The sequence below is a fragment of the Engystomops pustulosus genome, chromosome 6, assembly GCF_040894005.1.
Source record: "Engystomops pustulosus chromosome 6, aEngPut4.maternal, whole genome shotgun sequence".
NCBI lineage: Eukaryota > Metazoa > Chordata > Amphibia > Anura > Leptodactylidae > Engystomops > Engystomops pustulosus.
The window spans coordinates 144,797,024-144,817,304 of record NC_092416.1 but is presented as its reverse complement, the minus strand read 5'-3'; the positions used below and the strand labels follow the sequence as shown (position 1 = coordinate 144,817,304).

The 20,281-nt window shown below is 40.8% G+C and overlaps 1 protein-coding gene across 2 annotated transcripts in view; it reads right to left on the bottom strand.

Annotated features, from left to right (window-relative positions):
- The window catches only part of TBKBP1 (TBK1 binding protein 1), a 65,056-nt gene that overhangs the window by 29,375 nt on the left and 15,400 nt on the right, over positions 1 to 20,281 (bottom strand). The window contains exons 4-7 of one of the 2 annotated variants that reach the window (XM_072111593.1): positions 17,851 to 17,955; positions 11,991 to 12,141; positions 11,172 to 11,368; positions 8,276 to 8,337 (exon numbers count right to left, since the gene is read on the bottom strand). In XM_072111593.1, coding sequence (XP_071967694.1) covers positions 8,276 to 8,337; positions 11,172 to 11,368; positions 11,991 to 12,141; positions 17,851 to 17,955 — 515 coding nt within the window. The remainder of the gene's footprint in view (positions 1 to 8,275; positions 8,338 to 11,171; positions 11,369 to 11,990; positions 12,142 to 17,850; positions 17,956 to 20,281) is intronic. The other variant, XM_072111595.1, reaches the window with a different exon arrangement.

Here is a 20,281-nt window from a genome sequence, read left to right as displayed (position 1 = left end):
CGCCCCAAATTTTAGCCATATTAAAATAATAAAAATCATCTCAATAAAAAAAAAAATTAATTATCCTCTTTGGGATTTGAACCCAGAACCTGCAGTGTCCATGTACAATAATAACACAGCGCCTCAGCGACTATATACTGCCTTGGTATATAGGGAGGGATCTTCTCAGATTATTGTAATTATTGAGACTATTATTATTATTATGGAGATTATTATTATTATTATTATGGAGATTATTATTATTTTTACCATTATTAACCCCTTAATGACCGCCCTATCGGGATTCTACGGCGGTCATTAAGGGTACTTCTTCTGACGCGACGCCTTTCTACGGCGGCGCATCAGAAGAAGATTTTGGGACACTGGGTCTCGCTGGTGCCGGTGTCGGGCTGTGATATCACAGCCCAGACCCGGCACTAACACCCGGGATCGGAAAAACTCCGATCCCGGGTGTTTAACCCCTCACACGCCGCGGTCAAGCATGACCGCGGCGTGTAAGCGTGTCCCACGTGGATCGGACCCCCCCGGTGTGCTTACCGGGGGATCCGATCCCTCCTGCCGCTGCCCCCGGGTCCGGCGAGTGACCCGAGGCTTCCGGCTTCTCTTCCCGCCGGGTCCTGCCTTCCTGGCAGGACCCGGCTGTTTGTAACTGAGCATGCGCAGCATGCTCAGTTACTTACACATTACACTGCAATACAAGTGTATTGCAGTGTAAAGGCTTGAACAAGTGATCGGATGATCACTTGTTCAAGCCAAAGGAAGGAAAATGTAAAAAAGTAAAAAAAAAAGCATTAAATAATTTTATAATAATAAATAAAGAAATAAATAAAATAAAAGTCCCATAATCTCCCCAGTTACACATATAAGGCAAATAAAGTATATAAAACACAAAAACATAAAAAACGTACATATTTGGTATCACCGCGTCCGTATTAATCTGTACAATAAATCTAAATCAATATTGAACCCGCTCGGTGAACGACGTAAAAAAAAAACACAAAAAACTTCCCGTAATATACAATTTTTCATCAAACACCATCACAAAATATGTTCTAAAAAGTGATCAAAAAAAGCTAAGTTCCCTAATATGATAAGAATGAATAGAACAACTCTTTTCGCAAAAAATAAGCCCTCAACCAGATCTGACAACAGAAAAATATAGAAGTTATGGCCCTGAAAAGTTATCAATAGTAAAAACAATGCGATTTTCTCCAATATTGGTTTTGCTCAGTAAAATTGAGCAAAGATGAGCAAAACTATATAAATGAGGTATCACCGCAATCGTAGTGAACCAGAGAATAAAGATAAAATATTATTTTTACGTTATGGTGAGCGGGGGGAAAAATGGGGCTAAAAATCCGAAATAAAAATTGATGATTTTGTTTGTGTCCCCCTTGAAATAGTTAATAAAATCTCATGAATAAGCTATAGACCACCAAAATGAATTATCTATACATTGTATCTCATCTCGTAAATAATAAGCCCTCATATGTTTACATTACCAAAAAAAAAAATGTATAGCTTGTACAATGTAACAATAAAAATCTGCTGTACATGTCGCTGCTTTGATCCTATGCCTGGCCGTGCGCCCATACAGCAGGACACCACCACATATGAGGTATCTCTACACTCGGGAGAAATTGGGCATCAACATTGCAGAGCGTTTCATCATTTTATTTATTATGAAACTGTCAGTTTTGGCCTAAATTAATGTATTTTCCAGAAAAATTTAAAAGTTTGTAAATCGCAGGTCCATATTGTTTTAACCCATGTGAAACACTTAAAGGGTTAATAGACTCAATAGAAGTTGTTTTACACACGTTGAGGGGTGAAGTTTCTATAGTGGGGTAATTTATGGGGTTTAATTATTATTTAGGCCTTTCAAAGTCACTTGGAAGCTGAGTTGTCCCTCAAAATGTGAGTTTTGGCAATTTTCATGAAAATGAGAAAAAACGCACCTAAAGTTCTGCGCCTCATAACATCGTAGAAAAATGACAGGACGCATAAAATATCAGCCCAACATAAAGAAGACATTCCGAAAATGTTAATTATCAAGCTTTTTGGGTAGTTTTACTTCCTGTCTGGATAGCAGAACATTTCAAACTTGGAAAATGAAGAATTTTTACAAACTTTTGCCAAATTTTCACTTTTTTTCAGAACGAAACGCAAAACTTATCACTTAAATTATACAACTAACATGAAGTACAATGTATCACGAGAAAACATTCTCAAAATCACCGGGATATATTAATGCATTCCAAAGTTATAACCAATTATCGGGAGACATGTCAGATTTGAAAAATCGAGTCTGGTCATTGAGCAGAAAACTAGTGTCGGTGATAAGGGGTTAATAATCATCTCCATAATAATAAAAATAATACAATTTATAATAATAATAATAATAATAATAATAGTCTGAATAATTACAATAATAATCTCTGAGAAGATCCCTCTCTATATATCAGTGCATTAGTCTGTGTCACAGTGTAAATGGCAGATAACATGTCTTAGTTACCAGAAATCCTCAGCTCTGTATCACTGGGCTTATAGCTCAGTTAGTTAAGCTCCTGTCTATGGTGCAGAGGGTCCCAGGTTCGAATCTCAGCCTGGGCAAAACTTTATTTAATTCAATTATATAAATAGCTTGTGTCTGGGGAAGCCCTGGAGACCATATATGGACAGATGGTGATCTGACCTGATGACGTGGTCCCTGCTCTCTCCACTAAGCCGACACTTCTCTGAAAAGGATTCCCTGCCCGATGTCTGCTCTGGGGAACCCTAGGAGATGCAGTGACCATATATGGACAGATGCTGATGACGTGGTCCCTGCTCTCTCCGCTAAGCCCGACACTTCTCTGAAAAGGATTCCCTCCCGATGTCTGTAGAAGCCATTCTGTACTGTGAGTTCAGACTTTCAAAGTATTTACTATGGGGACACAGCGGGACCTGGGGGGAGAATCCGTGACAATCTCATAGCTGCCCGTGACGCGGGGCAGAGGTACGAAAAACAGTCAAAATCGGGACGATTGGGAGCTATGCATATATCCACTACATGTGAACTACACAGAGATGTGCAAAAACTACTAATCAAGATTCCGATCACATCTCAGATTATATTAGCTATATATAACCTGCAGGTCATGTTATTAGTTGATATGTGTTGCCATTGGAAGTGTGTTTGTTGTATTATTTTAAGTTATGAATATGATCCCCACCATCATGATACACTGGTCAAGCGCCCATTCAGATAGCGATGAGCTCTCCCATAAACAGTCCATGCGGGCTTCCTTTTGTTGGTTTGACCAGAGCTTGTACAATAAAAAGTAGTGAAAGCGGACATCATATTGATTATCATGTTCTATGTTCCAAAACATTGCAGTCAGAATAATGTCCTTAGTCTGATTTAGTTCCTAGATGAATAAAATAGACTTTGTTTTTTTATTCTGATTATATGTGTAAAGCAGAATTGTTTGTATAGCACTTCCTAACATGCTGTGAAAAGTCTCTAAACCATTGTGACCACTCGAAATAAATATCTTGGAAGTGAACACGACACAACCTTATGGGGGCTTTTTGTTATTGGAAAATTACACACGCATAAGGGCACCGTGGCTGTGAATCATCTGAGGGGGTCTCTGAGTCAACATCTGGGGGCAAGGCACACTAGATGGAAACAAATCCCACTCAAATTGTCAATGGAAAGATTATGTGCAGATTAAGCCATTTGTTAGTTAATTTTCCTTAAAACCTAATCATATATATATATATATATATATATATATATATATATATATATATATATATATATAGGTGTGTGTGTATATGTGTGTATAACTGAAGGCAGAGGAAGACTTAAAGCACTGCAATAACACCCAGGTTACAGCCACAACTTTATTATGGGGGCTTTATTATTTCCATAGCTGAATTGTATCATACAATGGCCAAATGATTTGTGAGTTTTGATTTTTTTTTTTTTTTTTACTACCAACATGTTTCCAGAACACACATTACCCACAGAAGTGAAACATAAAGTGCAACATGCCATAGAGATCCAATACATGTAATTCCGGCAAAAGGGTCTATTTTCCCACAGAATCTTTGTAAGATATCTACTAACACCAAATAGTGAATTAAAATACACACGTCCATCAATTTAGTCAAGGGATGGGAAACAAATTCAGCTGAATATAAGCATATAACAAAGTTAGCATATTAAATTGTGATACACATGTCCTGACGAGTCCAGAATAGAGGACAGGTAAAGAACGATACATACATATGCATCATTTATTTTGTGTTATGACGGCATCTAACCAGAGGTGTAGCTAGCAGGGGGCAAGAAGGGTGATGATTCCGGGCCATGTGTCCTCATTTATGATGTAATAGGATGAGGGGCTTAGAATTGTCTTGTGCATATATGTATCAAATATGTATCATGTGTATAATGTGTATTATATGTATCATGTGAATATTTTGTATTTGTGTTTCATAAATAAAAAGATTGACTCCGGGCCAGGGACCTGGTGGGGTCCAGCTGAGGTGCCAGCATGTACCCTCTAGTGATGGACAGTCTGGCTCTTTATAGTGAGTTGGATCATTTGGCTTCTTGTTAGATAGGGAATGGTTTTCAGGTGGTCAGCAACCATTCCTCACTCCACTTTTAACACAAAGATTTTGGGTTACGACAGGTGTGGTCACAAAATAAGGAAGGGGGCTACGAGAGCCATTGGTGCATGAACTACCCATCACTATTACCCTCATACTTGGGGTTTGTCATGTTGAGAAACTGTGATACTTATCTCTCCTCTGCTGTAGAACATACAGTATATAACTGTTGTGTCCAGAAGCCGAGTCAGTGATGTGACTTCCTGCAATTCTAAGCCGTTCTGTACAGCGCTGATCCTGACTGCAATTCCACCTCTATCAAAAGATCCATCCCTCTCTACAAGCAGAGGAGACTGCAGCAGCTTTATTGGAAGAAGTTATTTATCTGCCTCTTAAATTTACCCAAATGGCTCCCAATTCCCACCAAAAACATCCACAGCCTTACACTTATGACCCACAGACTGTCTGTTCATCCCTGGCTAACCCGTATCTCACCCAGCATCACCCCCAGGGTCTCAGTCACCCAGAGTGTCACCAAGCCCACCCAGTGTCACCTCCCAGGTCTCAGTCACCCAGAGTGTCACCAAGCCCACCAAGTGTCACCCCCAGGGGCTCAGTCACCCAGAGTGTCACCAAGCCCACCCAGTGTCATCCCCAGGGGCTCAGTCACCTGGAGTGTCATCAAGCCCACCCACTGTCACCCCCAGGGGCTCAGTCACCTGTAGTATCATCAAGCCCACCAAGTGTCACCCCCAGGGGCTCAGTCACCCAGAAAGTCATCAAGCCCACCCACTGTCACCCCCAGGGTCTTAGTCACCCAGAGTGTCACCAAACCCACCCACTGTCCCCCCCAGGGTCTCAGTCACCCAGAGTGTCATCAAGCCCACCCACTGTCACCCCCAGGGGCTCAGTCACCTGGAGTATCATCAAGCCCACCAAGTGTTACCCCCAGGGGCTCAGTCACCCAGAAAGTCATCAAGCCCACCCACTGTCACCCCCAGGGTCTCAGTCACCCAGAGTGTCATCAAGCCCACCCAGTGTCACCTCCAGGGTCTCAGTCACCCAGAGTGTCACCAAACCCACCCACTGTCACCCCCAGGGTCTCAGTCACCCAGAGTGTCACCAAGCCCACCCAGTGTCACCTCCCAGGGGCTCAGTCACCCAGAGTGTCACCAAGCCCACCCACTGTCACCCCCAGGGGCTCAGTCACCTCGAGTATCATCAAGCCCACCAAGTGTCACCCCCAGGGCTCAGTCACCCAGAAAGTCATCAAGCCCACCCACTGTCACCCCCAAGGTCTCAGTCACCCAGAGTGTCACCAAGCCCACCCAGTGTAACCCCCAGGGGCTCAGTCACCCAGAGTGTCACCAAGCCCACCCACTGTCACCCCCCAGGGGCTCAGTCACCTCGAGTATCATCAAGCCCACCAAGTGTCACCACCAGGGCTCAGTCACCCAGAAAGTCATCAAGCCCACCCACTGTCACCCCCAAGGTCTCAGTCACCCAGAGTGTCACCAAGCCCACCCAGTGTAACCCCCAGGGGCTCAGTCACCCAGAGTATCACCAAGCCCACCCAGTGTCACCCCCAGGGGCTCAGTCACCATAGTGTCACCAAACCCACCCACTGTCAGAACTCTCTTCAGAGTCCCAAGCAGTGAAGTAGTGACTCCTCCATGCCTACTATAGTAGAGTATGAAAACTTACCAGCTTTGTCCCTCTCTTGTACCTTTCTTTTTTTAACTAAAGGACATCCTTTTTATGAATAGGGAAAGAATGGTGCCCAACAGTTTACAAAGCTCCTGTATATTAAAGTATATTAAAATGGCGTCCTCTAAATATGATGGATTATACCTGAGTGTGTCACAGGCTAAACTAAATACTTATTAATGTGGGGTTTCTATATGTTTACAGAATAAGAGGTTGAACTGCCATGGTACTTCTATAAAAGAAAGAGCCACCCTGATATGTAGTATGACTCAAAAACGGAGGTGTGTAGTGGAGACACACAACATGAGACTTATGATTACAACGCCATCTTTTGACAACATGTAGTTACTGCTTAAAGCACAGAACTTTTCATAACCAAATGTTCATTTCTGAAAACATCCTTCATTCCTATATCCTTCATGTTACATTTTCACATAGACCAATTTTCCAAAACTACAGCTATAGGAATGATCTTATAGATTGTAAGCTCTTGGGAGCAGGACTCTCTCCTATTGTCTCATCTGACCATGTTATTAAGGTCTTATTTTCTCGGTATATTTACCCCATGATCTGTACAGTCCTGTGGAATATGATGGTGATGTATAAATAATAATTTAATATACAGGCGGTCCCCTACTTAAGAACACTCGACTTACATACGACCCCTAGTTACAAACAGACCACTGGATATTGGTAATTTATTGTACTTTAGTCCTAAGCTACAATAAACAGCTATAACAGTTATCACAGGCGTCTGTAATGAAGCTTTAGTGTTAATCCTGATTCTTATGACAACCCAACATTTTTAAAATCCAATTGTCACAGAGACCAAAAACGTTCTGGCTGGGATTACAATGATAAAATATACAGTTCCACCATACATACAAATTCAACTTAAGAATAAACCTACAGACCCTATCTTGTATGTAACCCGGGGACTGCCTGTAGTATGAACATAACAGTAGTTCACACAAAAAGCAAAAGTATTATAACACAAGTTTATCAGGTTTCAATTCTGAGTATGAAGCAGGGCGGATTTTAGACTAAGTGGGGCCCTGGGCAAAACTAAAAGTGGGGCCCCTAAAATAAAACTATTTTATGAACAGTCACATTCAGTAAGAGTAGTATGGGAAGGCAATCCGTAATATGGAGCTGTAGGAGAATGTTATAGGAGATAGACAGATGATAGGTAGATGGATGATAGTAGATAAATATGAAAGATGATATAGATTTATAGATAGATGTATAGATGTATAAATATAATGTAGATTATATATAGATTGCTAGATAGATAGAAGATAGAGAGATATGACAGATAGATATAGCACTAAAGAGATAGAAGATCGATTGATTGATAGATGGATAGATTATAGATAGTAGATAGATAGGTATATAGAAAATCTATAGATAAATATATAGACAAAAAGCTAGATAGATAAATGGTTAGATAGATAAATATATAGATAGGAAATAGACAAATTATTGGAGATAGATAACTAGACAGATAGATGACAGATATAGGGACAGGAGATAAATTATAAGCATCTTCACCCAGGCATTCAACCAAGGGGTATTAACAGAGCAATGCATTCTCTGCCCACCAAAGTCCACATACAGGGGGCCCCTTTAGGACAGAGAGCCCTGGACAAATGCCCAGTTTTCCTCCCCCAAATGCCGACCCTGGTACTAAGCAATCCATACCATTTTCTGACATCTGGTTTCTTGCTATGGTCCTAATTCAAGGGACGCAAAATACCCTTTTGGCATAATCTAGTTTCTAAATGGGACATCCACATGCTCTTCCCCGCCACATTAATTTAATATTACTACACTCTGTACAGTGACCTTAACCTCAGGGTAAAGATTACTTAGGAAGGGTCTAGCTGAAAAAATTAAAAACGTCCTATAATATTACATTCCTATAATACTAAGTATAAACAGTATAATATAAGAGGGGACTTACTGATCATCTCCCACTTCCTTCAACCATGCCATCTCCCGCTGGGTTTGTCGAGTCGCCAATTCCTAAAAATTCCATAAAAACGACAAAGAGTCTTTAGCGCCAACACTGAATAACAATGTAAAATATGACTTAAGTGGAATCTCTATAGTGTAACAACTAACAGAGGTGTGCATAATTAGCAGACGTAGACAGGAGACCCTGAGGCTCATTTGCATAATGTTAAAAGGTGATTTTCTTTAAAACTAGGCCGTTAAAGGCAGAAAAGATCATGTTTCTGGGGACACACAACAGTGTGAAAGCGTGCTTGGTGTACAATACTGCATCCATGTGGTACATTTCCTTTTAGTGTGACAATGGGGGACATTTACTAAGGGTCCGCGGGACACATTTCCGTCAGGTTTCCCAAATGTTTCCATTTTGCGCCGCATTTAACTGGGGTTTTTGGCGCATCGGATTTTGGCGCATCGGGGCCAGCTTTCACTCGGGAGGCGGGCCGTCGGATCATCCGCCGGATTTAGACAACGTGCAGGATTTAACATCTCAAATTGTGTCACAAGCCTTGCACTCACATGCACAGGGAAGAAGAAGGTGAACTCCGGCGGACCTCGGCGGGGAAGCGACCCATGGAGGATCTTGGTGAATCGCGCCGGAATTCATCTTCGTCGGACAGTCCGATCGGGAGTCACGACAGGACCGGATAAGTAAATGTGCCCCATTATGTTAAATATCCCTGTGGCAAGCTATGCTGATATATTACTATCAATAGACAAGTCTCTTTGTACTTCTCTGTGAGCAATTATGCATAATGCTTATTTTGGCCTTTTTTTGCAGACATAAGTCACATGGTCTTTTAATAGTTATTTTAGTTTTATTTTTAGTTTTGTAAGACGAAGCATAAAAGCACATTGCACCTGGATCCCTGTTACCTGACTTTTAATAACTGTTCCCAATCTTGCACTAGGCAAAACTTGTACATTCTGTGATGTCCTTTATTAGGGTAAACATCTGGATTTTTAAAGAGATCTAGAGCCTAATTTCTTAGAAAACCTCTATTCTAAGGCAGCCTCAGTAGAAGCTGTGCATGATGTCAACTAAAAGAAAAGTGCTAACAGCAGTCCTATTAGACTTGTTACTAGGGCTATATTAACTAGCAACCAGAGATATCAGGCAAGCCAGGGGCATGGTATTGTAGATGCAAAGGTACCAGTTGCTGCCAGGCCCTAAAGCCTGAGTGACCCCCAAAAATATGAAGTGGCTAAGGAAAGTATTCAGACCCCTTTACATTTTTCACACTTTGCAGCCAATTGGTAATATAAAAAAGGTTTTTTGCTCATTAATGTGCTCTCTGCCCCATCTTTACAGGAAAAAAAAAAGAAATGTAGATATTTTTGCAGATTTATTAAACAAGAAAAACTGAAACCTCACATGGTGATAAGTATTTAGCCCTTTGCTCAGTATTGAATAGAGGCACCTTTTGAGCTGGAGCCAGGAGTCTTCTGGGAATGATGCTACAAGTTTCTCACACCTGGATTTGGGGACCCTCTGCCTCTTCCTTGCAGATACTCTCCAGTTCCCTCAGGATGAATGGTGATCGTTGGTGGAAGCCATTCTTGAGTCTCTCCAGAGATGCTCAATTGGGTTTAGGTCAGGGCTTTGCTTGGGTCAGTCAGGAATGGTCACAGAGTTGTTCTGAAGCTGCTGCTTTGTTATTTTAGCTGAGTGCTTTGTCTTGTTAGAGGGTGAACCTCCGGCCCAGTCTGAGGTACAGAGAACTCTGGAAGACAACCAGTTGTCCTGTCCCTGCAGCTGAAAAACTCCCCCATGGCACGATGCTGCCACCACCATGTGTCCCTGTTGGGATTGTATTTGGCAGGTGATGAGCAGTTCCTGGTTTTCTCCACACATACTGCTTAACATTAACACCTAAAAGTTCAAGCTCCATCTCAACAGACTCGAGAATCTTATTTCTTGTAGTCTGGGAGTCCTTCATGTGTTTGTTTGTGATCTGTATGTGGCTTTTATAAGCACTGGCTTCCGTAGGCACACTCTACCATAAAGCTCTGATTGGTGGAGGCTACAGTGATAATTAACTTTGTGGAACTTTCTCCATACTGCATCTCTGGAGCTTAGCCACAGTGATCTCGGGGTTCTTCTTTACCTCTTTCACCAAGACTCTTCACCCATGATTGCTTAGTTTAACTGGGGAGCCAGGTTGAATGAGAGTTGTGGACATCTCAAACTTATTCCATTTAAGGATTATGGAGGTCAATGTGCTCTTAGGAAGCTTGAGTGCTGCAGCAATTCTTTTGTAACCTTGGCCAAATCTGTGCTTTCCACAATTCCTTGAGCTGTTCCTTAGATCTCATGATTCTTATGTGCTCTGACATGCACTGTGAGCTGTGAGGTCATATATAGACAGGTATGTGCCTTTCCTAATCTAGTCCAATCAATTTAATTAAACACAGCTGGACTCTAATGAAGGAGTAGAACCATCTCAAGGAGGATCAGAAGAAAATGGACAGCATGTGAGTGTCACAGCAAAGGGTCTGAATATTTATGACCATGTTATATTTTAGTTTATCTTGTTTAATAAATTAGCAAAAATATCTACATTCCTATTTTTTTCTGTCAAGATGGGGAGCAGTGTGTATATTAATGAGCAAAAAAGAACTTTTTTGATCTTACCAATTGGCTGCAATGAAACAAATAAAAATTAAAGAGGTCTGAATAATCTCCATACACACTGTATCAGCATTATAAATAGCTCCTGATAGGTTTGGGTCCCATAATGTACTTTGCATTGCAGCTGAGGAACTTCAAGTTATACCTCAGAAAGACACATAGATCAACTTTCTGTAAGTAGAGGTTGACCCTTCAGCTAACTTATTCTCCTAACCTGTTCCCGGGTCTCCTGCAGTTGTTTGAGCTCTTCTTCAAGACGCAGAACATCTTCCTTTAGTTGCTTCTCCCTGCGCTGAGCATTTTGAAGATCTCTTTTTGCCTCTTCCAGTTCAGCATCTCTCCTCTGTGCCGCCATATTGCGCTGTAAATCCAAGCTGCGGGGAGCTTGCCAGCTCATAGGATGTTCTAAAACTTAGCAAAGAAGAGATTAGTTATAATGGGCACTCAGTTGATTAATTCATCTATACAGTATAAGATATGTTTTATGACAGTTGAACTAGTCTGACATTACTACATTACTACCAAACAAAGGCAAAAATGGTAGCATTACAAGATGACTGGGATAACAGCTAAAGTATTACATGATAGGAGGAGGTACTGAAACTTTAGCTTGTATGATCAGATTGAGATTTCTTCACTTAAGAAGAAAGAGTTTAGTGATGTAAAAAAAAGATCACTACATTGCCAATACAATACAAATGTTTTTTTAATTTGTACGTCAAGGTGTAATAATGTTACAGTAAAACCTACTACATTGTATTTTGGGGGTCTCAAGTAGATAGAACAACAAGCAGTTAGAAAATCACCACTGTATTCACGGGTCCATGAAAATGGCTCCACATGTCCAAAGTCAGTACTTAACTCTTGGGTAAATGTTGTCACTTGTAACAGATCACTACATTACAACTGCATTGAGTAGTGAAGCTTTTACTTTACACCAGTTCAGATGGAAAAGAAACTATTCCAAATAATTCACTTTCTTTCACCCATTGGCACTGTGAAAAGTTAAAATGTGCAGGTTCTACAGACTCACCATGTGACATATCAGGTCCATGGTGCAGCGACAGATACTGCATGTCAGGATCCGAGAGAGCAGAGCCTGGGAATGGGTGCGGCTCGGCACACATCTGTAGCTGCTGTTCCAGAGACTGGATATGGGCTACGTGGCTCAGAACAAGACCTTTCTGTAATACATAGACACATGTGTAATATATTCACTCACATAAAACCAAAAGTGCCTAAAGCACTCATATCATAAGTGCCTATATCCCAATTCTCATCATATGATAACCATAAGTGCCCATATCCCAACTCTACAAATATTAAAACCATAAGTGCCTATATTCCAATTCTACGTATATGATAACCATAAGTGCCTATAGCCCATTCTACATATATGATAACCATAATGGCTCATAGCCCAATTCTTCTCATATGATAACCATAAGTGCTCATAGCCCAATTCTCATCATATGATAACCATAAGTGCCCATATCCCAACTCTACAAATATGAAAACCATAAGTGCCTATATTCCAATTCTATGTATATGATAACCAGAATTCCCTATAGCCCAATTCTACTCATATGATAACCATAAGTGCTCATAGCCCATTTCTCCTCATATGATAACCATAAGTACCTATAGCCCAATTCTATTCATATGATAACCATAAGTACTCATAGCCCAACTCTACTCATATGATAACCATAAGTGTCCATAGCCCAATTATACCCATATGATAACCCTACGTACCTACAGCCCAACTCTACTCATATGATAACCATAAATGAAAACAACTCCCATGACTGCTTATTTCTTGCAGGATTTAGTGTCTTTGAGAGATCTTTAATAGCTGCTTAATAATATTGTATGTGTCATTTGCATAGCGTATGAACATGTTGTCATATGTTGTATAGAACTTGGAATACTTTCTAGAAAAACCTTGCTCTTTACCCTGCCACCTCCAATGTTACACCATTACAAAATGCCATCACCATCTGCTACTACTTGGCTTAGCTACAGACGCTGGTTCAATCCCACTACGTTTTTCTTGTGTGTCATGCCTTTCTTGTTATCTCACGTAGTTATCAGGAAACTATAGAGAATATTCATGCAAAGCAGTATGTGGGGTGTAGGGTAATGTGAAGATCCACAACAAAAAAAAACTTTGTGGAAAGTGTTGCCTCAACCAATGAACTGGTCAAAGGAGATCCAGTTCTTGAGTACACCCAAATATTTCTGCGCAGGCACTAGTCCTCCAGGGCAAGAGGCGCTCCTTCCTCCATCAATGACATTATATATACTTGTACACAACCCCCATAAAGTGACCCTCCCCCCAGAATAAAAGTTGATTACACATTAGGTATAAATAGTCATCATACCTGGTGCCCCTGTAGGAAAAGGAAGGGGTTGGAGTCTTTACCTTACAGCGAGTTTTACTGAAGAAGTCAGCAAACATTAAAGTCCCAACAGATATTTGGTTTTATAGATAAAGAGTTTGTCATAGCCTTACCTATGTTATCTTGGGGGTATATGAATTTAATAGACAAGAAAACAAGTAATCAGTAAAATCTTATTATTGGCCAGATTGGGAATTGCAAAAAAAATGGGGAAGCGAGCAGAGCCCATCCTATATGGAATGGATGGAGTTCATAAAAAAGTGAAAGCTTGGGAACGGATTATCTATTTGAGAAGGGGTTCTCTTCACATCTGGAATAAGATCTGGTTGGTTGGGGGGCAAAGGTTTCAGGAATTATGAGGAGCAAAGAGTATGGGCCGCCCTCTTAGCCTTTCCCTTTTTTTTTTCTCTTTCTCTTATTTTTTTTTCTATTTTCTTTCTCCAAAAAAAGGCACCCAGATTATAACAAATGACACCCGGTATGTTGAATACTCCTGCCTAGTGTATAATTTTCAGGGTGCAGGATTACTTTCACTATCTACATGATACACTTTACGAAAATCAGTCATGTGTTTGCTGCATTGATATGAAGAAGTCATTCTTGTTGGCAGCACATTCCCCCGTTTACATGAGGAGATGTGCTGCAGACAAACAGGGAAAAGTGCCACATAAGAGACGTGATCCCTGACAAATGGACATTTTTTTCATTTCAAGATTCAATTTGTGAACAGGATTTCTGGAACAAAGATCGTTTAGCGCTTGCGGATTAATTGTTTGTAACGAGAGTCCACGCTCTGTTAGTTTCATGTATTTCTCACGTTCCCTGTTTGTGCTGCTATCAATAGAAATGTTTTATATGTCATCATAATAGACATTCAGTGGTGAAGGAGAATATCAGGGGTTGTCATTCATTCAGCATTTTTACAAAAGGCAAAGATCAGGAATGAACATTTAGATTATTAAAGCCCCGGGTAAAAAAGCCCTTAATCTCATACATCATCTTTAAAGAGGACCTGTCAGGGTGATTTGGGACACTAAACCACTCACAGGTCCTTATGAATTAGTTATCCTTAAGAAAAGGATGAAATTCAGCAGATTTTCCGCACAGAAAGTCCTCTGTGGATTGCAATAAAAGAGCAATGGGGGTCATTTACTAAGGGCCCGAATCGCGTTTTTCTGTCGGGTTACCTGAATTTTACCTCTTACGCCAATTTTCCCTGAATTGCCCTGCGTTTTCGGCGCATGTGATCGGATTGAGGAGCATTGGCGCCGACATGCACGCGACGGAAATCGGAGGGCGTGGCCGTAAGAAAACCTGATGGATTCGAAAAAAACGCTGTATTGACATGTGCTTACCTGCACCCACGATAACTTGGTGAACTCCAGTGAACTCCGACGGACTTCAGCGCAGCAGCGACACCTAGTGGACATAGGGCGCACTACCTTAGTGAAACGCTGGAAGACCAGAATCCTCCACAGAGAACGCGCCGCTGGATCGCGACAGGACCGGGAAAGTAAATCTGCCCCATTATGTTTTAAGAATGTCTCTGTATGCAAAATAACACACCCTAAGATTTACTATGGATTTAACATTGCTTGCAGTTACCTTAAATTCATCCTCTTCCTATCTTTCGTCATGCGCACTTATAATATAGGCGGTTTGGGCGGTAGCCCCGGGCCTCAGCCTTCTAGGGGGCTCAATACACATGTACACAAGAGCCATTTCAGGACCTGTGAAGGTCCGCCTAAGGTCCAGAAACTTCAAATAGAAAGAAGCAGAAAGGACACATCCTCAATTCCTCAAGAAGCTGATTCTAGTACCACATGCTGGAAGTAATTTCAGACTGTAGGAGCTATAATATTCATACAGCTCAGGGCCCATGGCAGTCTTAATCCGATCCTGCATATCCTGTACATATGTTCTAGTGGGGCTATTATCTTTATAGTTACCATCTCATCCTATATTAGTATCACATTGTGTGTTCATCATATTAGCTCCGCTGCTATTTCTTATGTTTATTTCCACACAATCCTTGTATCCTCGCTTCCTGTTAAGTATTATCCAGTTTACGATCTGTCACCTCTCTGCCCTTCTCCCACACTCTGCATTTCTTGCTTTACAGACAAGCTATTGCCTTATACACCTACTATAATCTCCCATCTCGTTCTCTCTTCATTGCCCTCCCACACACTTCCTATCTCACTGCTTTCTTGTGTATCCATCATTTCCCCATACGCCATCCCCACAATTGCCTTCTCCTCTCTCTCTCTCTCTCTCTCTCTATATATATATATATATATACATAATCCAGTTTTACTTATAGCAGTACCACGTCACTATTCTCACTCACTCACTCTGCCCTGCTCCTGATAATAAAACCATCTCCCTGTTCATCAGTTGCTTTATTAATTTTGTAGGAATATTTATAATCTAGAACATTATATACAAATTCTATTCTTCCAGTTTAAGGTCAGAACTCATACAAAACTAGCAGACTGTTACACTTATAGTCAGTCTTTGGAATAGTATTTTAGTTCTAAAATTTTAGATTTTGCAAGAGAATAAAAGAATGAACTGCAACAGTGCATGGGTCCACTATAATACAGAATATAATACAGAATTTCACATGTCCAAACATACAAAGCAGTATAAAATGACAAGTGACAGGCCTATAGGCAAAAAAAACTGTCTGGGTTAGGATAATATTTTGGCTGCTATTTGGATTTATATTGATGATTTATTTGGATTTCAATGAGACCTCAAGAGACCTTGGAACTGCTCCAGATTTGTCAAACAATCAGTGTAGCCCCTTCGTCTCTCTCTCAGGCCTGCAAACTGTAGACCTACATTGAAATTTTTCGCTGAACCACATCAGAAGGTTGGCAATGATGTCACTACTCTGCCCCCCTTAAAGGATTCTGTGATCGTGTCACTGAGCGACTGATTTTTATGTTCCCATAGACTTCTATGGGAAGGTCTTATCCTTAAAAAGTGAAGAAATAGAGCTTTACGGCTACCGCCTGCATTGCAAAAATAGTAGGATCCAAGTTTTAAAGGTACAGCACTCTCCAATATGGTTGGATCTCAGCAGTGTTGTTCCAGCTCTGGAGAAGTGGTAAGGTCATTGTAGATGCTGTGTTTCATGTAACAGAAAGTCTTACGTCCAGGATTTTTAACTAAAAGATACAGGATGCACAACAGCCCCATCATTTCTCCCCTATCACCTCTGAAATGAACAGATCTTTGCATGATAAAGGTCCCTAATGGACAGAAATGTTGCTAAATATGATATTTGGTCCGTATTGTTACACACTTGGTGACTTTACTTGTAATATTGCAATAATTGTGGCCTTATGGAGTGGGATGTTAGCATACTACCATCATGGTATCCATTGGTAGAGTGCCATATTCCCCATACATCAGACACTCATAGCATCCAACAGACACCACTACCTTCCAATGCAGTCCATCAAGACGCCATTGTGTTTATAGAGTCATGAATCAGGTACTTATTTAAGTATGGAGAAGGCAAACTCCATCATGTTACACCATCTACATGACAGGAAACTGACTACGGTCCCCTCAGTCTGTGGTTTGTTGGGCTTCATAGTAACCACTACTACAAATATTTCATATTATCTTCCATTTGAAGTTCAATTATTCAGCTTCAAAAGGAGAAAGTCAGAATGATATCAGCTTCGTGTCTGGGTTTGTTGGAATGGAGCACTCAGTGAAAGCAGAGATTGAATCGTATTGAATCGTAGAGGAATTTTATCCGGATTAATTCTTATAAGCTCAATGTGCTTTCACTGAGTGCGCCATTCCAACAACCAAGACCCGTAATTGTAACACTTGTAACACTAGACACAGGTGATCTCCTCATTTTGAAGGCAGCACCAGATGATACCATCTAAGACTAAAAGTAGAGTAGTGCCTATACCTTGCACAACCTAAGACGGTGAGCACCTTTTCACCTTCCACTTTAATTGCATTTCCATAGAATACTCCACCATCAGCGCTTTTTTCCTGTTTCTTTTTTCATTTGCTCCCCCATTTTTTTCTCAGAATGATATCAGGGAACATGGTGGACAGCTACACATCTACTCTTTCTGAATCTATTATGAAAGGCTGATATTGCTTTGGGTGTTGTGTGACAGATACATAACTGTTTTATACCATGTTATTTGCTAAGCCCTGGTGACGGAAGGAATCACCTTTCCGAGAAAATTGACTGCAAGAAATGAACAACTACAAAATAATTTCTTGTGTAAACATTGCTGCCCTGACATTTCCGGGGAGACAGTACAGTACGTTTTCTCTGCTGATATGAAATAGTCCATCTAGGTTTGCATAGAGGCCTAATCACACTGCAGAAACCCATTCCACTGGACATTTATGCAGCCCCTCCTGTGCCATAACAGTGTCTCCCCCCTCATTTCCCCCCGGGACTTATTCTCTAATCTCCTATCTTGTCCATGCACTTGTACTTACCATTTCACTTAACTCCTCGTGTAGCTCACTTCGCTCTGCGCACATCTTTTCACATGCACGCACCATCTCTCCAAGCTGCTCTTCATTTTCTTGGCTATTTTGAAGCTGCAGTAATACAATTACATATAATAGAGGTTTGTGTTTAGCATGAAAAGTAAAGAAAGTAGGGATCTCCTTACATTGCATTAGATGAACAATATCTAATATCAGGGACATTTACCTCTTTGTAAAATAAGAATGACTTACATTATGGTGGGAGAGAAATGTACTAGGCTTCTTCAGAAGCCTAGGACAGATTATATTATGGGGCAAAGTGCTAACTTTCATCAAAATGCCCCCTATTGCATATCATATTTGTGCACCATATATAGAATTAATTTGCACAGTATTACACCATCAGATTACTGAAGTTATGACCAATGCAAGCTCCAACTTTTACTGTATACATGATAACTACATCTAGACGCTAGCCGGCAGCTGCCTGCATTATACCGGTGCCTGTACTACTGCTGTGTGAAGCAGAGGCGTCAGGCGCGATGTGATGATGTCATCTGCCTGTTGGCTTCGGAGCTACATGCAGCAGCAGAGTAGGAAGGAACAGCTGCAGGGGGGGAAGGTGAGTATATGTGTACACAATAGGAGGGGGGAAAATAAAAGGGTTAGCTGCTGGGAGGACAAAGGGAAAAAATAAGAGGGGGAGCTGCTGGGGGGAAGGGGCGTAACTAGGAGAGGCAGGGCCCCATTGCAGACATCAGAATGGGGCCCGCTGCCAAGGGCACACCAACCATGAGGCTTTTTTTTCCTCAGGCGGCACCCCCTGCTGGATGACGGGAGCAGCATTTTGTGGGCAACTAATGAGCCCGTCCTTCCTGGGCCAGTTTCATCGGGTTTTTTCCACGATTTGCACTGATATATATAGTTATACACTTACACAGATCTTTCCCATTGTGTCTGGGGGACAATAAAAGAGGGAGATGCTGGGTGGGGGGACAAAATAAGAGGGGGAGCTGCTGGGGGACACAATAAGAGTGGGCTTTAATAAGAGGGGGAGCTAGGGGTGAAATATCAGAGGGGCAGTGACATGCAGCAAGTGGGGGACACAATGTGAAGGGGGGATACAGGGCACCAACGGGGAAATTATACTGGGAGAGAAGTAAGGGAAGGCACAAAAGGCATGGCTTTGGGAAAAAGTCTCCATTTTACTGCTACAAAAGTTGGAAGATATTTTGTAGTAGTTAATGGGTAAATGTAACAATGTGTATTTTATCCCTTGATGTCCATGCTTAAATGGAGTGTGGAGCCTACCACACTACAATGGGGCTTAACCTTTCCTAGTTATCCTCCTGCCAGGTACCATATTTAAGCAGTAAGCACAGTTTATGTACTGTATCTATGTAGTAAGCTAGGTTCGCTAGGATCTGGTACTGTATCTATGTAGTAAGTTTGGTTCTGTTACTGTATCCATATGGCTTTGTTCTAATTCTGTATCTCAGCAGTTATCTTTGTTCTTGGTTCTAGTAATCTTAGCTCTGGTAAAGCAGTGCCTATCATCCTTCCATATTGACCCAAATCTACCTAAAATAAAGATATAATTTTATTTTCCAGCATGTTGTTTCATTCTAGGTCAAATAATAATATAAAAGCCTCTGTAACAAAATCTATGTAGGACACAATATATGACTGTTATTCGAACCTCTGGCAGAACATGTAGGAAATACAAAAAATGGCTTTGAAGGCCATCGCCTCTCTAGACATTACAGGTAAACGCATAATTATCAAATCCAAGGTTCTACATTTTGTGATAAAGTGAAAGGAATTTTAGCAGAAGGGAAACAGTATCAAATGTATGTAGAAATTAATATTTACTGTAAACATTTTAGCTGTACATACATGGTGTACCAAAAAGGTCAGGATGGTGGAATATCTTGCAAAATACACATCGGATTGAAAAACTAAAAATATATGTGTCAAATATTTTTCAATTATTCCATAATATTGGATAACTTTTAGAAAAATATTGCATATGTCAATTTTAAAATTTTGGCTCTGATGTTTATTCATCAATATATCCCCTTTTTCAAAATTTTTGCACACATTTAAATTTTTGCCAAATACAGCGTCATCTGTCACCAAAACTGAAAAAGACCCAGGTCAAATCAATGTAATTACGGTATTCCTGGGGTAACCAAATCTGCGATACAAAATGGGTGTTCCCATTTAAGATTTTAAAGTTGCCCGAGTTTGGTTTGATTGCATAGGTTTTAAAAATATTTGACACATATATATTTCGTTTTTCATTTCAGTGTGTATTTTCAGAGATTTTTCACCTATATAACACCCTTTATATAATATATAATGGCCTTCTATACAGGACTAGAGATGAAATTCTAGTACTGTAAAGCCGGTTTTCCACTGCAGGTACCAGGTGGAC